This window comes from Canis lupus, chromosome 9, assembly GCF_048164855.1.
Source record: "Canis lupus baileyi chromosome 9, mCanLup2.hap1, whole genome shotgun sequence".
NCBI classification, from domain to species: Eukaryota; Metazoa; Chordata; class Mammalia; order Carnivora; family Canidae; genus Canis; species Canis lupus.
The window spans coordinates 74,319,007-74,340,560 of record NC_132846.1 but is presented as its reverse complement, the minus strand read 5'-3'; the positions used below and the strand labels follow the sequence as shown (position 1 = coordinate 74,340,560).

Genomic DNA, 21,554 nt, shown 5'->3' with positions numbered 1-21,554 from the left:
GGTAATGGCCAGAGTACCCCTAGGCCTGGATCTCTGCCTGTCCTGGAGCTAGTGCCAGGTGGGAGCCCCTACGTGGCCTCAGATGGCCATGCCAGGGAGGAGAAACAGAGCCCCTGTGCCCCCTGGGAGAGAATGTGCAGGGATCATGCAATGAAAGCCACTCTTGTAGCTTGGCTAGCTTGTTTTAATCTCTTTACATTTCTGGAGCTCATTAATTTCTATTACTGTTTCTTTCTTTTCTTAAAGACAATAAAATCTTTAAAAATTCCAGAAATCACTGGAGAAAATCTTCCTATGTTCATGGGCAGGTGAAATCCACAGCCATGCCACACCATGCATTGGCTCCCTCCAGCCATGGAAGTCGGATGGGGAGCAGACCCAGCCTGGGGCTGGAGGCACAGTGGCTGCCCGCCCTGGCTGTGGACAGAGCAAAGGGCATGTGTTGGGTGTGTATTAGTCAGTGCAGGTTTCTAGACAAATACCCCATTCTGGCAGCTTAAACCACATGCATTTATGCTTTCACAGTCCTAGTAGCCAGCAGTGAGAGATGCAGGATTCACAGGGCCCCTCCCCGTGTCCTCCCTGGCTGACCTCCTGTGCTGCCTGTATCATGACACCTGCTCTTACAAGGACAGGAGTCCATATGGAGGACCAGCAATGTTGATGGGGCTAATGACCTCCTTTCACCTTGCTACCTCTCAAAGAACCCATCTCAAATGCAGCCACATTCTGAGGTCCTGGGTCAGGGCACAAGACTTTAATCTGAGGGACACATTTAGGCCAACACAGGCCGGTTGGGTTGAGGCACGAGGACCAGATGGGATCGCTGATGAAGGCCAGGCCAGGCGAGGCCATGGAGAGAGCATTGGCAAAGGTAAGCAAAGGAGGATGCCAGTCAAGTGATCAGGGCACTGGGTCAAGAGAGACCCTCAGGGGATGTCGTGTGAACTTCACCTGGGGAGAGAGTGACTGTTTTTTCCAGGTAAACGAGGAGTGGGGGCAGGCAGTGTGCCAATGAAGACTCAGGAAGGGTTGGTCACACGCAGGTCTACTTAGGCCACGGATCCAGGGCCAGTGATTACGGAGTTGAGATTCTGTCCTTGTGGTGACTGGAAGGTCTCAGGTCCAAGAGAGATGCACCTGGATTGTAGGGGACACACACGACTCAGAGGCAGAGGCAGGACCACACCTACTAGCCTTCCCCAGTAAAATCTCCAGGGAAGTTAGGCAGGGTCATTGGCAGCATTGGGCTTTCCCAGGCCAGCATGAGGCTGAGAGGCCAGGAGCCAAGCCACTGTCTGTTCTGCTCGACTCTGAGTCTGCAATAAAAAAATACACAAAAAAAAATCTCAGAAATAAAATCTCAGATGATGAATCCTAGTCAAGTGTAAGATAAGCTAGAAACCTAACTTTCAACAATAATTCAAAACTTGGAAAGTGATGCTCTACTGGGTGATATGCTATATGTTGGCAAATTGAACGCGAATAAAAAAAGAAGAATGTGATTCTTGAGGTGTGGTTGGTACTATCCCAAGAGATAGTAATCTTTATTTTTTATAATAAATTTATTTTTTATTGGTGTTCAATTTGACAACATACAGAATAACACCCAGTGCTCATCCCGTCAAGTTCCCCCCTCAGTGCCCGTCACCCACTCACACCCCCCCGCCCTCCTCCCCTTCCACCACCCCTAGTTCATTTCCCAGAGTTAGGAGTCTTTATGTTCTGTCTCCCCTTCTAATATTTCCCACACATTTCTTCTCCTTTCCCTTATATTCCCTTTCACTATTATTTATATTCCCCAAATGAATGAGAACATACACTGTTTGTCCTTCTCCAATTGACTTATTTCACTCAGCATAATACCCTCCAGTTCCATCCACGTTGAAGCAAATGGTGGGTATTTGTCATTTCTAATGGCTGAGGGATATTCTATTGTATACATAAACCACATCTTCTTTATCCATTCATCTTTCAATGGACACCGAGGCTCCTTCCACAGTTTGGCTATTATGGACATTGCTGCTAGAAACATCGGGGTGCAGGTGTCCCAGCATTTCATTGCATCTGTATCTTTGGGGTAAATCCCCAACAGTGCAATTTTTAATACCTTTAAAAAAAGGAAACACCCTTCCATCTCCCTATGGTTGAGAGGGAATTGTCTGCAGAAAAGGGTCTGTCTCACCAGTGGACAGGGCAACAGGAGGGGCTGCCATAGACTCCTGGCCTGGGCCCCATGATAGCTGTGGCACAGAGAGCACATCCAGGAGAATGAGCCAGTCCTCAGGGACCCTGGAGGCTCCAGGTTACCATCCTGAGGCTCACACCACACCCTCCATCCCCTTCACACTATACATCTACCTGAGAAGCCAATTTGCCAATGCGCCACACAGCCTGCCCAGCCCCTTCTTACTTTGTGTGCCAGCACCTGCTCCTGTCTCATTCCTTGGACCAATGATCCTACATCCTGTCCACTACACCCACAGGAAGAACTGAACATCCTACATCAGGAGGAGCCCATGTCCTCTTTGCTGACACCAAAAACAAGTCAAGCTATACACTCACCCTTGGGGCTACAACACCTATTCTGTGAGACTTACCACCCAAAAGGTTCTGGGGCTCCCAATTGTAAGCCTCCAATATAGTCCTCATACTTGGACACCCCTCAACTACCATGTGACCACAGTGACTCACACATACTATTTGACATTTACACAAGCATAGACTATGTATTGGAACACTCAAGAACCATAAGAAAATAAAAGAACCATAGAAAATAGATGAGAAGCTGGAGATAGAGAATCAAGTCACAGACCTAGGAAGAAAAGGATGAGAGTTAAAAAAAAGGAGACACAGAGTCACAAAAGCAGGAGAATGATGAGAAGTGAGAGATAGAGATGAAGAGTCACAGACCAGAAGGGGAGTTATCAGAGGTAGGAGATAGGGACCAAGAGTCACAGAACAAGCAGGTGAATGATGAGAGGTTGCAGATACAGACCCACAATCACAGAACCAGGAGGGGAATGATGAGAGGTAAGATATACAGATCAAGGTCACAGAACCTGGACATGAAAAATGAATGTAAGAGATGGAGACCCAGAGTCACACAACACAAGGTGAATAATGAGAAGTAAGAGATGGAGCTGCAGAGTCACAGAACCAGGAGGAGAAGAATGAGAGGTAAGAGGTAGAGACCCAGAACACACAAGCAGGAAGTGAATGATGAGAGATAAGAGATAGAGATGAAGAGTCACAACCAGGAGGGGAAATATGAGAACTAAAGGACAGAGACCCAGATTCACAGAACCAGGACATGAATGATGAGAGGTAAGAGATAGAGACCCAGAATAACAGAACAAGTAGGGGAATGATGAGAAGTAATATATAAAGACCCAGAGTCACAGAACCAAGAGGTGAATGATAAGAGGTTGAAGTAGAAACCCAGAGTCACAGAACCTGGAGGAGAGTGATGAGAGGTAAAAGATAGAGACCCAGAATCATACAAGCTACGGGTGAATGATGAGAGGTAAGATAGAGAGATGCAGAGTCACAGAACCAGGAGGAGAATGATGAGAAGAAAGAGATAGAGAGACCCATAGACACTGAAATGGGAGATGAATGTCAAGAGGTAAGAAAGAGGTAGAGACCCAGAGTCACAGAGCCAGGAAGAGAAAGATGAGAGGTAAGAGATTGAGACCGAGGGTCACCATACCAGGCAAAAATTAATAAGAGGTAAGATAGAGGCCCAGAGTCACAGATCCAGGAGGAGAATGATGAGAGGTAAAGGATAGAGACCCAGAGTAACAGAACCAGGACATGAATGATGAGAAGTTGGAGTAGAGACCCAGAGTCACAGAAGCAGGAAGAAAAGAATGACAGGTAAAAGATAGAGACCCAGGGTCAAGAACCAGGTGGAGAATGATGAAATATAAGATATAGAGTTGCAAAGTCAGAGAACAAGGAGAATAATGATAAGAGATAAGATAGAGACCCAGTCACAGATCCAGGAAGAGAAGAATGACAGGTAAGAGATGGACACCCAGGGTCAAGAATCAGGTGGAGAATAATGAGATATAAGAGATAGCACTTAGGGGGGCACTTGACGGGATGAGCACTGGGTGTTATTCTCTATGTTGGTAAATTGAACACCAATAAAAAATAAATTTATTATTTAAAAAAAAGAGATAGAGTTGCAGAGTCAGAAAACAAGAAGAATTATAAGAGGTAAGAGAGAGACGCAGAGTCACAGAACCAGGAGGAGAAGGATAAGGTAAGGGATAGAGACTGAGTCACAGAGCAAGGAAAGAAAACTGAGAGGTAAGAGATAGAGACCCAGAGTCATAGAATGAGGCGGACATTGATGAGAGGTAGGAGAGAGACCTAGAGTCACAAAACGAGGAAGGAAAGGATGAGAAGTAGGAGATAGAGACCCAGATCACATAACCAGGAGGTGAATGATGAGAAGTAAGAGATAGTTTCACTATCACAGAGTCAGGAGGAGATTAATTAGAGGTAAGAGATAGAGACCCAGAATCACACAAACAAGAGAAGAATGACGAGAGGTCATTCTCACAGCAACCCTTGCAAGATCCATCTATGAAGTGAAGGGAAATAAAAGTAAAAATGAACTAATGGGACTTCATCAAGATAAAAAGCTTCTGCACAGCAAAGGAAACAGTCAACAAAATGGAAAGACAACCTACAGAATGGGAGAAGCTATTTGCAAATGACGTATCAGATAAAGGGCTAGTTTCCAAGATCTATAAAGAACTTATTGATCTATGTGTCTGTTTTTGTGCCAGTACCACACTGTCTTGATGACCACAGCTTTGTAGTACAACCTGAAATCTGACATTGTGATGTCCCCAGATATGGTTTTCTTTTTTAAAATTCCCCTGGCTATTAGGGGTCGTTTCTGATTCCACACAAATCTTAAGATGATTTGTTTGAACTCTCTGAAGAAAGTCCATGGTATTTTGATAGGGTTTGCATTAAACGTGTAAATTGCCCTGGGTAATATTGACATTTTCACAATATTAATTCTGCCAATCCATGAGCATGGAATATTTTTCCATCTCTTTGTGTCTTCCTCAATTTCTTTCAGAAGTGTTCTATAGTTTTCAGGGTATAGATCCTTTACCTCTTTGGTTAGGTTTATTCCGAGGTATCGTATGCTTTTGGGTGCAATTGTAAATGGGACTGACTCCTTACTTTCTTTCTTCAGTCTCATTGTTAGTGTATAGAAATGCCACTGACTTCTGGGCATTGATTTTGTATCCTGCCACACTGCCAAATTGCTGTATGAGTTCTAGCATCCTGGGGTGGAGGCTTTTGGGTTTTCTATGTAGAGTATCATGTCATCGGCAAAGAGGGAGAGTTTGACTTCTTTGCCAATTCGAATGCCTTTAATGTCTTTTTGTTGTCTGATTGCTGAGGCTAGGACTTCCAGTACTATGTTGAATAGCAGTGGTGAGAGTGGACATCCCTGTCGTGTTCCTGATCTTAGGGGAAAGGCTCCTAGTGCGTCCCCATTGAGAATGATATTTGCTGTGGGCTTTTCGTAGATGGCTTTTAAGATGTTGAGGAATGTTCCCTCTATCCCTACACTCTGAAGAGTTTTGATCAGGAATGGATGCTGTATTTTGTCAAATGCTTTCTCTGCATCTAATGAGAGGATCATATGGTTCTTGGTTTTTCTCTTGCTGATATGATGAATCACATTGATTGTTTTACGAGTGTTGAACCAGCCTTGTGTCCCGGGGATAAATCCTACTTGGTCATGGTGAATAATTTTCTTAATGTACTGTTGGGTCCTATTGCCTAGTATCTTGTAGAGAATTTTTGCATCCATGTTCATCAGGGATATTGGTCTGTAATTCTCCTTTTTGGTGGGGTCTTTGTCTGGTTTTGGAATTAAGGTGATGCTGGCCTCATAGAACGAATTTGGAAGTGCTCCATCTCTTTCTATCTTTCCAAACAGCTTAAGTAGAATAGGTATGGTTTCTTCTTTAAACGTTTGATAGAATTCCTCTGGGAAGCCATCTGGCCCTGGACTTTTGTGTCTTGGGAGGTTTTTGATGACTGCTTCAATTTCCTCCCTGGTTATTGGCCTGTTCAGGTTTTCTATTTCTTCCTGTTCCAGTTTTGGTAGTTTTTGGTTTTCCAGGAATGCGTCCATTTCTTCTAGATTGCCTAATTTATTGGTGTATAGCTGTTCATAATATGTTTTTAAAATCGTTTGTATTTCCTTCGTGTTGGTAGTGATCTCTCCTTTCTCATTCATGATTTTATTAATTTGAGTCTTCTCTCTCTTCTTTTTAATAAGGCTGGCAAATGGTTTATCTATCTTATTAATTCTTTCAAAGAACCAACTCCTGGTTCTGTTGATCTGTTCCACAGTTCTTCTGGTCTCGATTTCGTTGAGTTCTGAACTTTATAGTCAACTAATATTTGATAAAGGAGGAAAGACTATCCATTGGAAGAAAGACAGTCTCTTCAATAAATGGTGCTGGGAAATTCGACATTCACATGCAGAGGAATGAAACTAGACCACTCTCTTTCACCATACACAAAGATAAACTCAAAATGGATGAAAGATCTAAATGAGAGACAAGATTCCATCAAAATCTTAGAGGAAAATACAGGCAACACCCTTTTTGAACTCAGCCACAGTAACATCTTGCAAGATACATCCATGAAGGCAAAATAAACAAAAGCAAAATTGAACTATTGGGACTTCATCAAGATAAGAAGCTTTTGCACAGCAAAGGATACAGTCAACAAAACTCAAAGACAACCTACAGAATGGGAGAAGATATTTGCAAATGACATATCAGATAAAGGGCTAGTTTCCAAGATCTATAAAGAACTTATTAAACTCAACACCAAAGAAACAAACAATCTAGTCATGAAATGAGCAAAAGACTTGAACAGAAATCTCACAGAGGAAGACATAGACATGGCCAACACGCACATGAGAAAATGCTCTGCATCACTTGCCATCAGGGAAATACAAATCAAAACCATAATGAGATACCACCTCACACCAGTGAGAATGGGGAAAATTAACAAGGCAGGAAACAACAACTGTTGGAGAGGATGTGTAGAAAGGGGAACCCTCTGCACTGTTGGTGGGAATGTGAACTGGTGCAGCCACTCTGGAAAACTGTGCGGACCATTTGCTTCAACGTGGATGGACCTGGAGGGTTTTATGCTGAGTGAAATCAGTCAGTCGGAGAAGGACAATCATTATATGGTCCCATTCATTTGGGGAATATAAAAAATAACAAAAGGGAATAAAGGGGAAAGGAGAAGAAATGTGTGGGAAATATCAGAAAGGGAGACAGAACATGAAGACTCCTAACGCTGGGAAACGAACTAGGGGTGGTGGAAGGGGAGGAGGGCGGGGGGTGGGGATGACTGGGTGACGGGCACTGAGGGGGGCACTTGACGGGATGAGCATTGGGTGTTATTCTGTATGTTGGCAAATTGAACACCAATAAAAAATAAATTTATTATAAAAAATAAAAATAAAATTAAATTAAAAATTAAAAAATAAAGAGAATAAAGTGTTAAAAAATAAATAAAATAAAATAAACAAACACATTCAGACACCGACCCCCATGCAAACACACCCACACACACGGAAATCATATGCACACATATACACACACACAGGACTCCATGCACACACATGCACATCGAGATACACATGCACACACACAGACACTGGTCTCCACATACACACACATGGGGGGATAATGCAGACACAGGCCTACACACACACACACACACACACACACACACATAGAGACACCCTGGGACACACAGAGGCACAGACCCCCAACATGGAGATGCACGTGCACATGCGTGCCCACATGCAATACATGGAGATACACATGCACACACACAGAGACCCAGGCCCCACTCATCCACATGCATATGGAGACATTGGGACACACACAGAGGCACAGACCCCCCAACAAACAGATGCACATGGAGACACACATACACACACATACAGTCATGAGCTCACATACAAGAACATGGAGACACACATGCAAACACGGGCCCCATGCACACACATGCACATGGAGATACACAGGCAGACATGGGCCATACACACACACACACGTAGACACACCCAGATAAGGGCTTCCACCCACACACAGGCACATGGAGACACCTATACACACCCACAGGGGCATTGGCCACACACACACACACACACACATGCACAGCTGAGAAGCAGCCCGTTTACTGTCTGTCCCAGGTCACTGTTGTCCAGGAGCAACATTGTGGGGAGGGAGGGGACTCTGCAGGCAGGACACCTGTGAAGGCCAGAGCAGAGCAGCCTGGACCTGAGTGCCCCATGCCTGCTGCCTGCAGCTGCCAGGCCTGCCCCTTGACAGGAGGGGGCAGAGGCAAGGGTGGTGCCTGGAACCAAGGCAGGGCCACAGCCCCAGAGAGGAGTGGAGCGGGACAGCACAGACCTAGGAGCTCAGAGCTCAGCTGCCTACTGGGAACGGGGAGGAGAGGAGAGTCATTCTCTTCCCCATGGGTGGCCCAGGCTGGAGACGGGGCCCACCAGCAGCATGGCACATCCTGGGATGTCAGCATAGAGCCCGGAGACCAGCTGGGCACTGAAGCCCCTGCCCCACAGCCTGGGCAGAATGAGCAGGGGGACACCAGGGTGAGCCAGGGCTATCAGTGGAGCCTTAGCCCAGCATGATTACCTATGTGCACCTGCTGGGCCTGGCACCACCTGACCTGGGCCCTCAGGGGCAACAGGCTCCCAGGTGGGGCTCTCAGCCCTATGGTTTCTCTCAGAATCATGCATCCTTCCAGGGAACTGGGTGCTACCCCTCTGCCTCCCACACAGCACCTGTCCCCAGGGACAAGGGCAAGCAGGACAGACTGTGACAGACAGCCCTGAAGGGCAGAGGGGCCGGGCTGGGCCCTGCCTCCTCCAGGCATCACATCCAGGCCTTCCAGGGCCTGGCTCCACCCCATGCCACCCAGCCCCAGTGGGCAATGGCCTTTTTCGGTCTCCTAGGTGAGCCAGAATGTTCCCCCAAGGGCACCAGACCAGCCAGAGACCACCTCCACACAGCCTCCCAGCATGGGAATGTTGGCCCTGGTATCCTGGGTGCAAATGATGGGATCCTGAGGCCTCGCTCTCCAAAACTCTGCACAACATCTCCCAGCACTCACATGGATGAGCTGGGGTGGCATGTGCTTTCAGGCCTACGGGGCTTTCTGGGGGGCACCCAGGTCTGCACTGGGTGAAGGTGAGGCCTAGACCCAGCCCATCACAGCTCCATACACATCGGTGGCATGTCCTCACTGGACAGCTGCCCCGACAGCCCAGAACCCAATGCCAGGGCACCTCCAGAAAGCCACTCCACGGTCTTCACCCCGTGCTGGGCAACCAGAAAACAGATCCACGGCACAGTCCACCCCAGTCTCCAGCAGGTACAGAGGACTTGCAGACACATGGGCCAACTTCACAGCCAGGCCCAGACCCCCCAAGGTCCCTGCAAGCCCTCACTGGCCACACCACCCAGCTGAAGCCCCAGTAAGAGGCCCAGCTCTGAGATGCTAGTATGGGAACAAGTGTGTGGGCAATGGGTGAGGTTCCTGGCCACTGAGGACTCTGGCCCTGCACACTCACACGCACAGCCCCTCCCACGGGGCCAGCCACCAACCTGCTCCTCCAGGCAGTGGGACACAGGAACAAGGGTGGCATGCCACCGGGAAGCCCTGCATCCATGTCTCAGGCACATAACATGCACATAACAGCCCCCCCCCTTCCTCACAGGGCTGCCTCAAGGCAGTGGTGGTGGTGCCCGGGGCCTCCTCCCTTCCTGGGGCATCCCAGTGGCCACCACGGTATTGCAGTGCACAGAGTCAGCCATGCTATCAAGGGAGAGGCCATGAGCTGGGCAGCAGGGGCCTCAGAGAGGAGCCCACTTCACCCATGGCACAGGAGTCTCACCTGAAACCCCACCATTGCTGCAGACTTCCCAAGAACATAAAGAAAGGGAATTTCCAGGGCTGCTGAGGCCCTGGGGGTTCCCACCCCATTTTTAGCCAGGGCACTGAGGCAGAGCTCCCCTCCCCCCAGGCCCTATTATCTGGACACAAAAATAACAGCCATTGTACTAATGATTCACCTCATCTGTCCAGGAGCCTATCCAGGGAGCTGCAGACAGCCAGGCCAGGCCCCCTCTTGGAGCACCAGGCACCTCAGGTATCCCAGCCACTCGAGCTGGCACAAGCTGCAGTCCACTACGCAGCCAGGAGGAACAGAGCTTCCTGGTCACTGCTCATCTCCCAGATGTCTCTTCCCTGCACATGGACACACGGGAGCAAGACTCTGCCCAAAGCTGATCTGGAGAAGACTAGGGGCCAAGAATCAAAGACACGACAGGACTAGGGCAGAGCCCAAGGCTGAGAAGGTCCAGGACCATGCAGAGGGCATGGACAGAGGGCCTGAGCATGGAGCTGCCTGCAACCAGCAGGGCAATGACCACCAGCCCAAGGTCGGGGGGAAGCACCAGGGAGCTGTCCCTATGGTGGACTAGGCGGCAGGCTGGACTGGCCCACATCCTCAGGTGTGTGAGCTGGGTTGCCTGAGCCAGCCTGAATAAGGTGGGCCAGGTTGCCTGGGTCTGCCCTATACAGCTTGAGGGGAAGGAGTTAAGTGAAAGAGGTCAAACTACTCCAGGCTCAGCTGGACCAGGCTGGTCTCTCTGGGCTCCACTGTGTGAGTGGACTGAGATGGGCCAGGCTGGGCTGACTTTACAGAACCAGGGTGGATGGGGAAAGCTGGGGTGAGCTAAGCTGGGGTGAGCATGGTGGACAGAGCATAGGACAGGCTTGACCAATCTGGGTACTTGTGGCGGTGCTGGGCTATCCTGAGCCAAGATGATCTGAGCCAAGCTGAGTGGCTCAGGGAGTCAGGGAGACTTGGGTCAGGTGAAATGCTCTCTTCAGTGAGGACTGTCCTGGGCTGGGCTGATGTGGATGGAAAGGGCTTGGGCAAGCAGGTCCAACTGAGCAGATCTGAGGCAGCCTGGCAGGACTGTCCTGGGTTGACTCACCTTGGCTCGAATAGCTGAACTAGGCTAACCTGAGCTGCACTGCACGCAGCATTGTTGAGCTGAGTTGGGAAAACCTGGGCAACCTGACCAGACCAGCAACATTTAGGCTGGAAAACAGATGGGCTACCTGTGCCTAAATGAGCTAAGCCTGTCTGACCTGGACAGGGCTAGGTTCCACTGGGCTGCACTGACCAGGGCTGGGCTTGCCTGAGCTGAGCTGGACTGAGCAGGGCTGAGCTGAGCTGAACTCGGCTGGGCTGGGCTGATCTGGGCTGAACTGGGATGAGCTGAGCTGGGCTGAGCAGGGCTGAACTGAGCTGAACTGGGCTGAGCTGGGCTAGGCTGTACTGAGATAAACTGGGCTGAACTGGGCTAAGCTGAACTGGGCTGTACTGGGCTGAGCTGAGCAACTGGACTGAGCTGGGCTGAAGTGGACTGATCTGGGCTCAGCTGGAAGGAACTAGGCTGAGCTGGGCTGAGTTGAGCTGAACTGGACTGGACTGGGCTGGGCTGGCTTGGGCTGAGCTGCCCTGAACTGAGCTGAGCTGAGCTGTACTGCACTTGGCTAAATGGGCTAGGCTGACCTGAGCTGGGCTGGGCTGGGCTGAAATGGACTGAGCTGGGCTGAGCTGAGCTGGGCTGAACTGAGCTGAGCTGAGCTAAGCTGGGAAGAACTGGCCTAATCTGGGCTGCACTGAACTCTACTGAACTGCACTGAGCTGGACTGAACTGGGCTGAGCTGAGCTGGGCTGAACTGGACTGGACTGGGCTGAAATGGCCAGAACGGGGCTGAGCTGGGCTGAACTGGGCAAAGCTGGGCTGGGCTGAGCTGGGCTGAACCAGGCTGAACTGGGCTGAAATTGGCTGAACTGGGATGAGCCTAAGTAGGCTGAGCTGGACTGAACTGAGCTGAGCAGTGCTGAACTGGGCTGGGCTCAGCTGAACTGGGCTGAGTTGAGCTGGGCTGAGCTGATCTGAACCAGCCTGAGCTAAGCTGGACAGAATTGGGCTGTGCTGGGCTGAGCTGAGCTGAATTGCACTGAGCTGGGCTGAAATGAACTGGGCTGAGCTGGGCTGGACTGGACTGGGCTGAACTGGGCTGAATTGGGCTGAGCTGGGCTAAACTGGGCTGAACTGAGTTGAACTGGCCTGAGCTCTCCTGAGCTGGGCTGAGCTGAGCTGGGCTGGGCTGAATCAGGCTGAACCAGGCTGAACTGGGCTGAAATTGGCTGAGCTGGGATGAGCCTAACTAGGCTGAGCTGGACTGAACTGAGCTGAGCAGTGCTGAACTGGGCTGGGCTGAGCTGAACTGGGCTGAGTTGAGCTGAGCTGAGCTGATCTGAACCAGCCTGAGCTAAGCTGGGCTGAGCTGGCCTGAGCTGGGCTGAGCTGAGCTGTGGTGAACTGGGCTGAACTTGGCTGATCTGAGCTGGGGTGAACTGGGCTGATCTGAGCTGAGCTGGACTGAACTGGCCTGAGCTCTCCTGAGCTGGGTTGAGCTGAGCAGGGCTAGGCTGAACCAAGCTGAACTGGGCTGAAATTGGCTGAGCTGGGATGAGCCTAACTAGGCTGAGCTGGACTGAACTGAGCTGAGAAGTGAACTGGGCTGGGCTAAGCTGAACTGGGCTGAGTTGAGCTGGCCTGAGCTGACCTGAACCAGCCTGAGCTAAGCTGGGCTGAACTGGGCTGAACTGGGCTGAGCTGGGCTAAGCTGAGCTGAGTGGGGCTGAAACGGGCTGAGCTGGGCTGAACTGATCTGAACTGGGTTGAACTGGCCTGAGCTCTCCTGAGCTGGATGAGCTGGGCTGAGCTGAGCTGGGCTGGGCTGAACCAGGCTGAACCAGGCTGAACTGGGCTGAAATTGGCTGAGCTGGGATAAGCCTAATTAGGCTGAGCTGGGCTGAACTGAGATGAGAAGTGCTGAACTGGGCTGAGTTGAGCTGGTCTGAGCTTATCTGAACCAGCCTGAGCTAAGCTGGGCTGGACTGGGCTGAGCTGAGTCGAATTGAACTGGGCTGGACTGAGTTAAGCTGAGCTGAATGGGGCTGAACTGGGCTGAGCTGGGCTGAACTGGGTTGAACTGGCCTGAGCTCTCCTGAGCTGGGCTGAGCTGAGCTGGGATGAACCAGGCTGAACTGGGCTGAAATTGGCTGAGCTGAGATGAGCCTAACTAGGCTGAGTTGGACTGAACTGAGCTGAGCAGTGCTGAACTGAGCTGGGATGAGCTGAACTGGGCTGAGTTGAGCTGGGCTGAGCTGATCTGAACCAGCCTGAGCTAAGCTCGGATGATCTGTGCTGGGGAGAACTGGGCTGTGCTGGGCAGAACTGGGCTGAGCTGGGCTGAACTGAGCTGAGATGGGCTGAAATTGGCTGAGCTGGGACAAGCTTAAGTAGGCTGAGCTGGACTGGACTAGGCTGAACTGGGTTGGACTGAACTGGGTTGAAATGGGCTGATCTGGGATGAGCTTAACTAGGTTGAGCTGGACTGAACTAGGCTGAGCTGGACAGGGCTGAGCTGAGCTGCACTTGGCTTAACTAGGTTGAACTGGGCTGAGCTGGGCTGAACCGGGCTGAGCTGAGTAAGACTAAATTTATTTCGCTAGTTGGTTTGGCCTGGCCCTGAGTCATGTAGGGTGTTCCTAGGCCCAGTGGCAGGGGCCCATGGGAATAATGTGAATGGAACTGACCAAGTGGAACAAGCCTGGCTGGCACGCTAAGTTAAGCTGAGCTGGATGAACTTGGTTGAACTTGTAGACTGATCAGATGAGTCGGCTGCTTGAAATGGGTTATCCTAGGCTGACCTGAGCCAGGCTAGGCCAAGGTGGCCTCCTTGAACTTAGGTAATCTGATTAGGCAGAGCTGGTGAGGCTGTGTGTGGAGCTGGTTTGTGTCCCTGGCATCCTCTGTCCTGACACAAAGCCATGGGACTGGTCTCACTGGACTGGCCAGGCAGAGTGGAGCTGAGAGGCAGGAGCAACATGACCTGGGGTCTGGGCTCCTAGGCCAAGGGAGCACAGGCAGGTGTGCAAACCCAAGTCATCAACTGGGGGAAGATTGACCTGGGCTCTGACGGGGTCTCCTCTTCTATGAATGGGGCCCATTGTCAGGCCTCCTGGAAGCTCTGCAGGGACAGTAGAGAACCAGAGAGGGCTGTCTGGTCAGGAGAGGAGGAGTCCTGGCCAAAGGTAAGGGCAGCAACTACTTCTGACAAGCGGTTCATCAGAAAGTGTTCCAAGCAGAATCAGGGAATAAGGAAAGAGTCCAAAACAAGCATCTATCCCCCAAGGCTGGAGAAGGGGTCCCAGTGACCCTCCATCTCTGCCCCCATGCTTTTCCTTCTCAGACGCCCCCCCAGGGGGCCAGGAGCGGGATACCCCAGGTCAACAGCGGGCCTGGCATATGATGGGGTGACAGTCCCAAGGCAGGCACTGACACTGGCCCTGTCCCCACAGCCACCAGCCAGGACCTGTCTGTGTTCCCCTTGGCCTCCTGCTGTAAAGACAACATCGCCAGTACCTCTGTTACACTGGGCTGTCTGGTCACCGGCTATCTCCCCATGTCGACAACTGTGACCTGGGACACGGGGTCTCTAAATAAGAATGTCACGACCTTCCCCACCACCTTCCACGAGACCTACGGCCTCCACAGCATCGTTAGCCAGGTGACCGCCTCGGGCGAGTGGGCCAAACAGAGGTTCACCTGCAGCGTGGCTCACGCTGAGTCCACCGCCATCAACAAGACCTTCAGTGGTAAGCCAGGGTTGGGCTGGCCCACATGACACTGGAGGGAGAAGGGACAGGCTGGGCGGGAGTGGTAGGAGAGGGGTGGTGGGCGGGCCCGAATGCCGCCATGGCTGGTAACGCCCAGCACATGTGGGGCTGGGGCTGACACATGAGTCCCGTGGGCTCAGAGACACCACTGCCACATGGCTGCCTCTACTTCTAGCATGTGCCTTAAACTTCATTCCGCCTACCGTGAAGCTCTTCCACTCCTCCTGCAACCCCGTCGGTGATACCCACACCACCATCCAGCTCCTGTGCCTCATCTCTGGCTACGTCCCAGGTGACATGGAGGTCATCTGGCTGGTGGATGGGCAAAAGGCTACAAACATATTCCCATACACTGCACCCGGCACAAAGGAGGGCAACGTGACCTCTACCCACAGCGAGCTCAACATCACCCAGGGCGAGTGGGTATCCCAAAAAACCTACACCTGCCAGGTCACCTATCAAGGCTTTACCTTTAAAGATGAGGCTCGCAAGTGCTCAGGTATGGCCCCCCTGTCCCCCAGAAACCCAGATGCGCGAGGCTCAGAGATGAGGGCCAAGGCACGCCCTCATGCAGCCTCTCACACACTGCAGAGTCCGACCCCCGAGGCGTGAGCAGCTACCTGAGCCCACCCAGCCCCCTTGACCTGTATGTCCACAAGGCGCCCAAGATCACCTGCCTGGTAGTGGACCTGGCCACCATGGAAGGCATGAACCTGACCTGGTACCGGGAGAGCAAAGAACCCGTGAACCCGGGCCCTTTGAACAAGAAGGATCACTTCAATGGGACGATCACAGTCACGTCTACCCTGCCAGTGAACACCAATGACTGGATCGAGGGCGAGACCTACTATTGCAGGGTGACCCACCCGCATCTGCCCAAGGACATCGTGCGCTCCATTGCCAAGGCCCCTGGTGAGCCACGGGCCCAGGGGAGGTGGGCGGGCCTCCTGAGCCGGAGCCTGGGCTGACCCCACACCTATCCACAGGCAAGCGTGCCCCCCCGGATGTGTACTTGTTCCTGCCACCGGAGGAGGAGCAGGGGACCAAGGACAGAGTCACCCTCACGTGCCTGATCCAGAACTTCTTCCCCGCGGACATTTCAGTGCAATGGCTGCGAAACGACAGCCCCATCCAGACAGACCAGTACACCACCACGGGGCCCCACAAGGTCTCGGGCTCCAGGCCTGCCTTCTTCATCTTCAGCCGCCTGGAGGTTAGCCGGGTGGACTGGGAGCAGAAAAACAAATTCACCTGCCAAGTGGTGCATGAGGCGCTGTCCGGCTCTAGGATCCTCCAGAAATGGGTGTCCAAAACCCCCGGTAAATGATGCCCACCCTCCTCCCGCCGCCACCCCCCAGGGCTCCACCTGCTGGGGCAGGGGAGGGGGGCTGGCAAGACCCTCCATCTGTCCTTGTCAATAAACACTCCAGTGTCTGCTTGGAGCCCTGGGCACACCCATTCTTGGGGGTGGGCAGGGTTGCAGAGCAGGGATGTCTTGGCACAGAAGGGACCCCCAGGAGAGGGGACAGGAGGGGACAAGGCAGGGCGGAGGTGTGGCTATGGCTCTGTCCACCATAGCCATCCATGTGGGAGGCCCTCCCTGCCACCCCTCTATGGAGTACGCCCACTCAGAGGGGTCCCAGGGGAGGGACCACAGACACCCCAGCCAGCCCGGGGCCCCTCCCTCTCCTGAAAGCCCCCGAAGTCTCAGCCTCCACCCTCACCAAGTCTCCTGTCAGCCGCTCCGGACATAGACCTATCACCAGGTCCAGGTGCACACACGCACGCAGGCCCTCTGAGAGGAGAAATCAGCCAAGTCAGACCCCCACACGGGTGTCTGAACACAGAAACCCAGACAGCCCCACCCCGGCAGGCCCTCAGCGTCACCTCCCTCGTACACATGGGCCAGACAGGCCCCCGACCCCACACTGGGGCCACTGCACACCTACTCCCACATGGCCCTTCTAATCGCCCCCCTGCCTACACGGCCACGCCAGGAGGGGTCAGCACCCAGTGCCCTGTCTTGCTGCTCAGCCTCACTCCACCCTGAACTGATCCCAGGGAAGCCCCCAGCCCTTGCACAAAAGTTCCCATGAGCCTCACACGAGGTCACACACACCTCAGTCGTCCTTCAAGGCACACCAAGTAGCAAAGTGGCTCCAACAATCACCCACCACCACCAAGCACCATAGGGCAGACGCACCCTACAGGGACACACGTGGCTCCTACCTACCTGTCCCACCTGGACCACTGCATCCAAGATGGACATGGAGAGGCCTCCCGCCCCCCACCCGGGAGCCTCCTCTGTGTCCCTGGCCTCCCTAGTCCAGACACCCCCTGTAGGCTGCACCCCAAGGATGAAAGAACGCACACACTGACACTCCAGGACACACACACACACGCATGCACACGCCTAGAGCGTGGGCTCTGTCCTCTTCTCCCACTAGACCCAGAACAGGCGCTGGCCCCATCCCAGGGCCTGAGCCCTCCCCCACCCAAGCGCCAAGCCTGCGTACAGGTCTCTGCTAGCCCTAGACCCCCAAACCAGGCATGCCCCCCCACACACACACACGGCTCACCTTCTGAAGACACAAGCCTGGAAACACCAGCTCCCGCATTCCCCGCGGGAGCCCTGGGGTGATGCACGTGGCCCACTGTCACCCTGCAGAGTGGAAGCCCACCTGTGCAAGGCCAGGAGGGCCAGGAGGCTGGGGATGGCCATGAGCCCGGTGTGTAGCCAGGTGGCAGCTCTGGGCACTGTCAGGCCTCAGCAGGTCCACACGGCCGACCCAGCCCCTCAGAGCACCCAGTCCACTGCTTCCTGGGGTTATTCCAGGTCCTCTGAGCTGGGCTCCTGAGCTCAGGCTCCTCAGGGCTCCTGGCAGGGCGGCAATCCCAGGACAGTTCACACACATCCTCAGGCTGGCAGGAGTATAAAGGAAGTGGGTACAGGGCTGGGGTGGCCAGGCCGGTGACCCCAGGCCATGCAGCAGACAGCAGAGCCATCCCAGAGGGCGGGGGGTGGGTGAGAGAGGGCAGGGCACTCCCACAGCCACCGGCCACCTCGCAGGGCCTCGGACCCCAACCCTCTGGGGGCAGCTGCACCTCAAAACGGGCTGGACCAGGTGGCCTGCCACTCCAGCCGCCAGCAGGGCTGCCGAGGCCAGGGCATCATTCTTGTGTCCCCTCGGGGAGGGGGGGCGGGCCTGCCTTCCCCCCACCAGCACATGAAGCGGCTGGACCGGGGAAGGCTGACTGGCCGGTGCCCGCAGAGCTAGAGCTCCAGGAGCTGTGCGCGGATGCCACTGAGAGTGAGGAGCTGGACGAGCTGTGGGCCAGCCTGCTCATCTTCATCACCCTCTTCCTGCTCAGCGTGAGCTACGGCGCCACCAGCACCCTCTTCAAGGTGGGCATGCAGAGCCCCTGTGCCGGGGGTGGGGGCAGCGCAGAGGGAGGGAGAGCTCCCGGCAGAGCTGTCCTCACATGTGCCCTCCCCCCAGGTGAAGTGGGTACTCGCCACCGTCCTGCAGGAGAAGCCACAGGCCGCCCAAGACTACGCCAACATCGTGCGGCCGGCACAGTAGGCCCAGAGACACGGTGACGAGGCCTTGCTTTCTGCCCCCCTCCCCCGGCTGAGGGCAATCTGCTGGCCCTGAGTGGGAGGAGGAAAGCAGACAAAGCCCCAGAGGGGCCAGAGCCAGACGCCCAGCACACAGGCATCCAGAAGCTTCTGGCTCAGCTCCAAGGCACTGATGGAACCTGCCAATCACAGCCCCTACCCCCCCCCAGTTGGCAACAAGCCTCAGAAGAGTATCTGTCCCTGCCATTGTGACCTGAGCTGGGCCTGGGCACTGACCCCCGGGATCCTCCCTGTCCTAGGGTCAGGACCACTCCTCATCTCCCTGAGCAGCTCCCCCCAAAGCACAGGGAGAGGGAAGCCCATGGCCTGGCCCAGAGCCAACCCCGCGACTCAGAGTCCAAGTCCAGGGCAAGACCTTGGCGCCCAGACTCAGTCCACCTCGCTGGCACCAGCTCCAAGTCCCCCCAGCCCTGTGCCCAGCCCCGGGCCCCCTGCCCCGCCTTCCTGCCATCCACTGGCAGCTCCGTCCCTGCAGAAGGCCAGGACAGAGAAGCATGGCTGGGCAGAGGCCGCAGGACTGCTCGGGGCTGTGGGACAAGGGAGCACCCAGCAGAAGGAGCTTCCCACGGGTCCCGCCTCAGCCCGCAGCTGCCCACCCCGCCCTGGCCTCTCCTGAACCCTCGCTCCCCGCCTGGCGGTCCTGTTGCCTTCCTTCTGAGTTTCTTAGTAAAGTTCATTTTTACAAATCTCATGCCACCTGAGCAAGCGCTGGGAGGGGTCCTGACAGTCCTGTGAGGTGCCACGAGGCAGAGTCTCCCGCAGAATGTGGACAAGGGGCTGAGGAAAAGAGCAGGGGTCAGGTCTGACCTGATGGCCCAGGGGGTCGGCCAGCTGCTCCCTGCTGCCTTGGACACCCCCAGAGACACCCCAGCTCAGTCCCTCACACCTCTGCTGGCCTCCAGCAGGGCTCACTGCCCCTTCCACGCTAACACAAAAGCAACAGTCTCCCTGGGCAAACCCAAAGTAGCTACTTCCATGGTCAGTGCAGGAGGCCATAGGAATACAGCTGCACAATCACCAAGCACAGGGCCTCCATCAGCCTCCAGGGACACCGGCACCCACCCCAGACTGTCTACCCCCTGAGCACACACACAGTCCAATCCTGGGCCCCACCCCACCAGCCAGCCTGGGATGCCCGGCGAGCTGAGCAAGTCAGACGTGCAAGCAAGAGCTGTTGGGGGCCAGCCAGTGCCATCCTCAACAAGAAATCCAACAAGCCTGGAAGGCAGGAGCCCAGGGGCTGGAGAGATGGCCAGCTGGCCAAGCACAGTGCTGGGTGTGAGGCTGTGCCCCTCCTCAGAATAAAGAAGTGGTTCCCAGGCTGGATACACCTTCCCTCTAGGGTCTGCGTGAAGTTCCCTGGAAAAGGGGGGACAACATGTGAACACACATGACGAAAGGATTAATCCCTCATATACAAAGAGTGCTCGGGAACCGATGCAAGGAAAGAAAGTGAGCTGTGGGTCCTTTGCAGAAAGGGAAAACCAAGTGGTCAACTATGGGAAGAAAACATTAAAATAGCTACGAAAGCTACACTAAGAGGGACGCCAGGGAGAGGCAGCCCTCTCAGCCCCGTCTGAGGCCGTGTGAACTGTTAGCACCATCATTCAGGCCCTGGCCGCACGCCCAGTGTACAAATGCCCAGGATGCTCTGCACAGGAGGCGGCACGCATGCCAGTGGCCCTCTGAGACAGGCCCCATCCCTGGCTCATGTCACACAGATCTGAATCAAAGTGAGTGACGGCTCGCCTGCAGCCTGTGGGAGTCATACCTGGGCTACTGGCCTCCCACGGTGGGGGGGGGAACACCCAGGATTGGGTGGCTCGGGGGCTCCTCCCAGCCTCGGAGGATTTGGTCTAAACAGAAGGAAGCTGGGGTGGGGTCTAAGAACTGGAGGAGGCCACGCTGCAGCCCCACACGGCGCTCACACACAGGCACACACGCTCTCAGGAAATCGGGCCCCATGCTGGTAAAGTAAAGGAGATTTTCAGCTTTAAGGCCATTCCTGAGCTCCCAGGAAGGCTCTACTTGGATTGTGACCAAGGTCACAGGGACGCAACCATACCTCAGAGCAGGGGCTCTATTGCTGCTCCCAGGACATGCTGTCCATCTGCTTCAGCTGTGAGTGACCTGCAGAAAACAGTGCAGACGCCAAGATAAGAGGAAGGCCGCCCCAAGTCCCCGTTGGGTTGCATCATGCAGCCTTGCATGTACCAAAACCAGGAGGCGATCTGTCGCTTTCTGAAATGACCTTGGTCGCGATGATCTGTAACTCCTGATGGGAGACAGACCCTGTAGGAAATACCGCTCCCAGGGCAGGCAGGGTCCCCGCCACCATCCTCACTGCCTTCTCCTTTCTCATTAGAATTTTCACAAAGGGTGCAGGCTTCTTGTGATGAGCACCGAGAGTCGTATGTACGTGATGATTCACTGAATTCTACTCCAGAAAACAATATTGCACTGCATGTGAACTGAGTAAACTTTAAATAAATAAAAAAAATTTGCAGAGGGTGCAGGGTGGAACTGTATTCTCCCTACATGGGCCTAGGCCCTGTAGATGCATAGCTAGGAGGCGGAGTATATGGCAGCCCTGAGACCTGAGTATCATCCAAAATGATAGATAGATAGATAGATAGATAGATAGATAGATAGATAGATAGATGATAGATAGAAGGATGGGATGAATGGAAGGATAGAAAGGGATGGAAGGATGGTTGGGTGGGTGGATGGATGCATGGATGGATGGACAGATGGAAAGTAGATAGATAGATAGATAGATAGATAGATAGATAGACAGACAGATAGATAGATAGATGAAGGATAGACCAATAGATGATACATGGACAGATCAATGGATGGATGGTGGAGAGATAGATAATAGAAGGATAAGTTGATAGATGAGAGAAGAATAGATAGATAATAGATACATGATAGGAGTTTTATAAATGGATGAACAATACATAAGTGGATGGGTAAATAGATGACTAGATAGATGAATCGAAGATAAACAGATGACGACGATGGTTGGTTAGGTAGGTA

The 21,554-nt window shown here is 53.4% G+C and overlaps 1 long non-coding RNA gene and 1 gene segment (V, D, J or C); one reads left to right on the top strand and one right to left on the bottom strand.

Moving 5' to 3' along the window:
* Positions 1-735: 735 nt before the first annotated feature.
* Positions 736-20,648, bottom strand: LOC140639587 (uncharacterized). The gene is made up of 2 exons (XR_012036247.1): positions 20,581-20,648; positions 736-1,140 (listed from the first exon to the last, which is right to left on the bottom strand). It is a non-coding gene; the product is annotated as an uncharacterized lncRNA (long non-coding RNA).
* Positions 14,512-16,317, top strand: LOC140640626 (immunoglobulin heavy constant epsilon-like; the record flags this gene model as incomplete). The annotated part of the segment is given in 4 exon segments: positions 14,512-14,854; positions 15,051-15,374; positions 15,467-15,787; positions 15,862-16,317. Coding segments are annotated over 4 exon segments (1,329 nt in total), but the record flags the coding sequence as incomplete, so codon positions are not given.
* Positions 20,649-21,554: the final 906 nt, after the last annotated feature.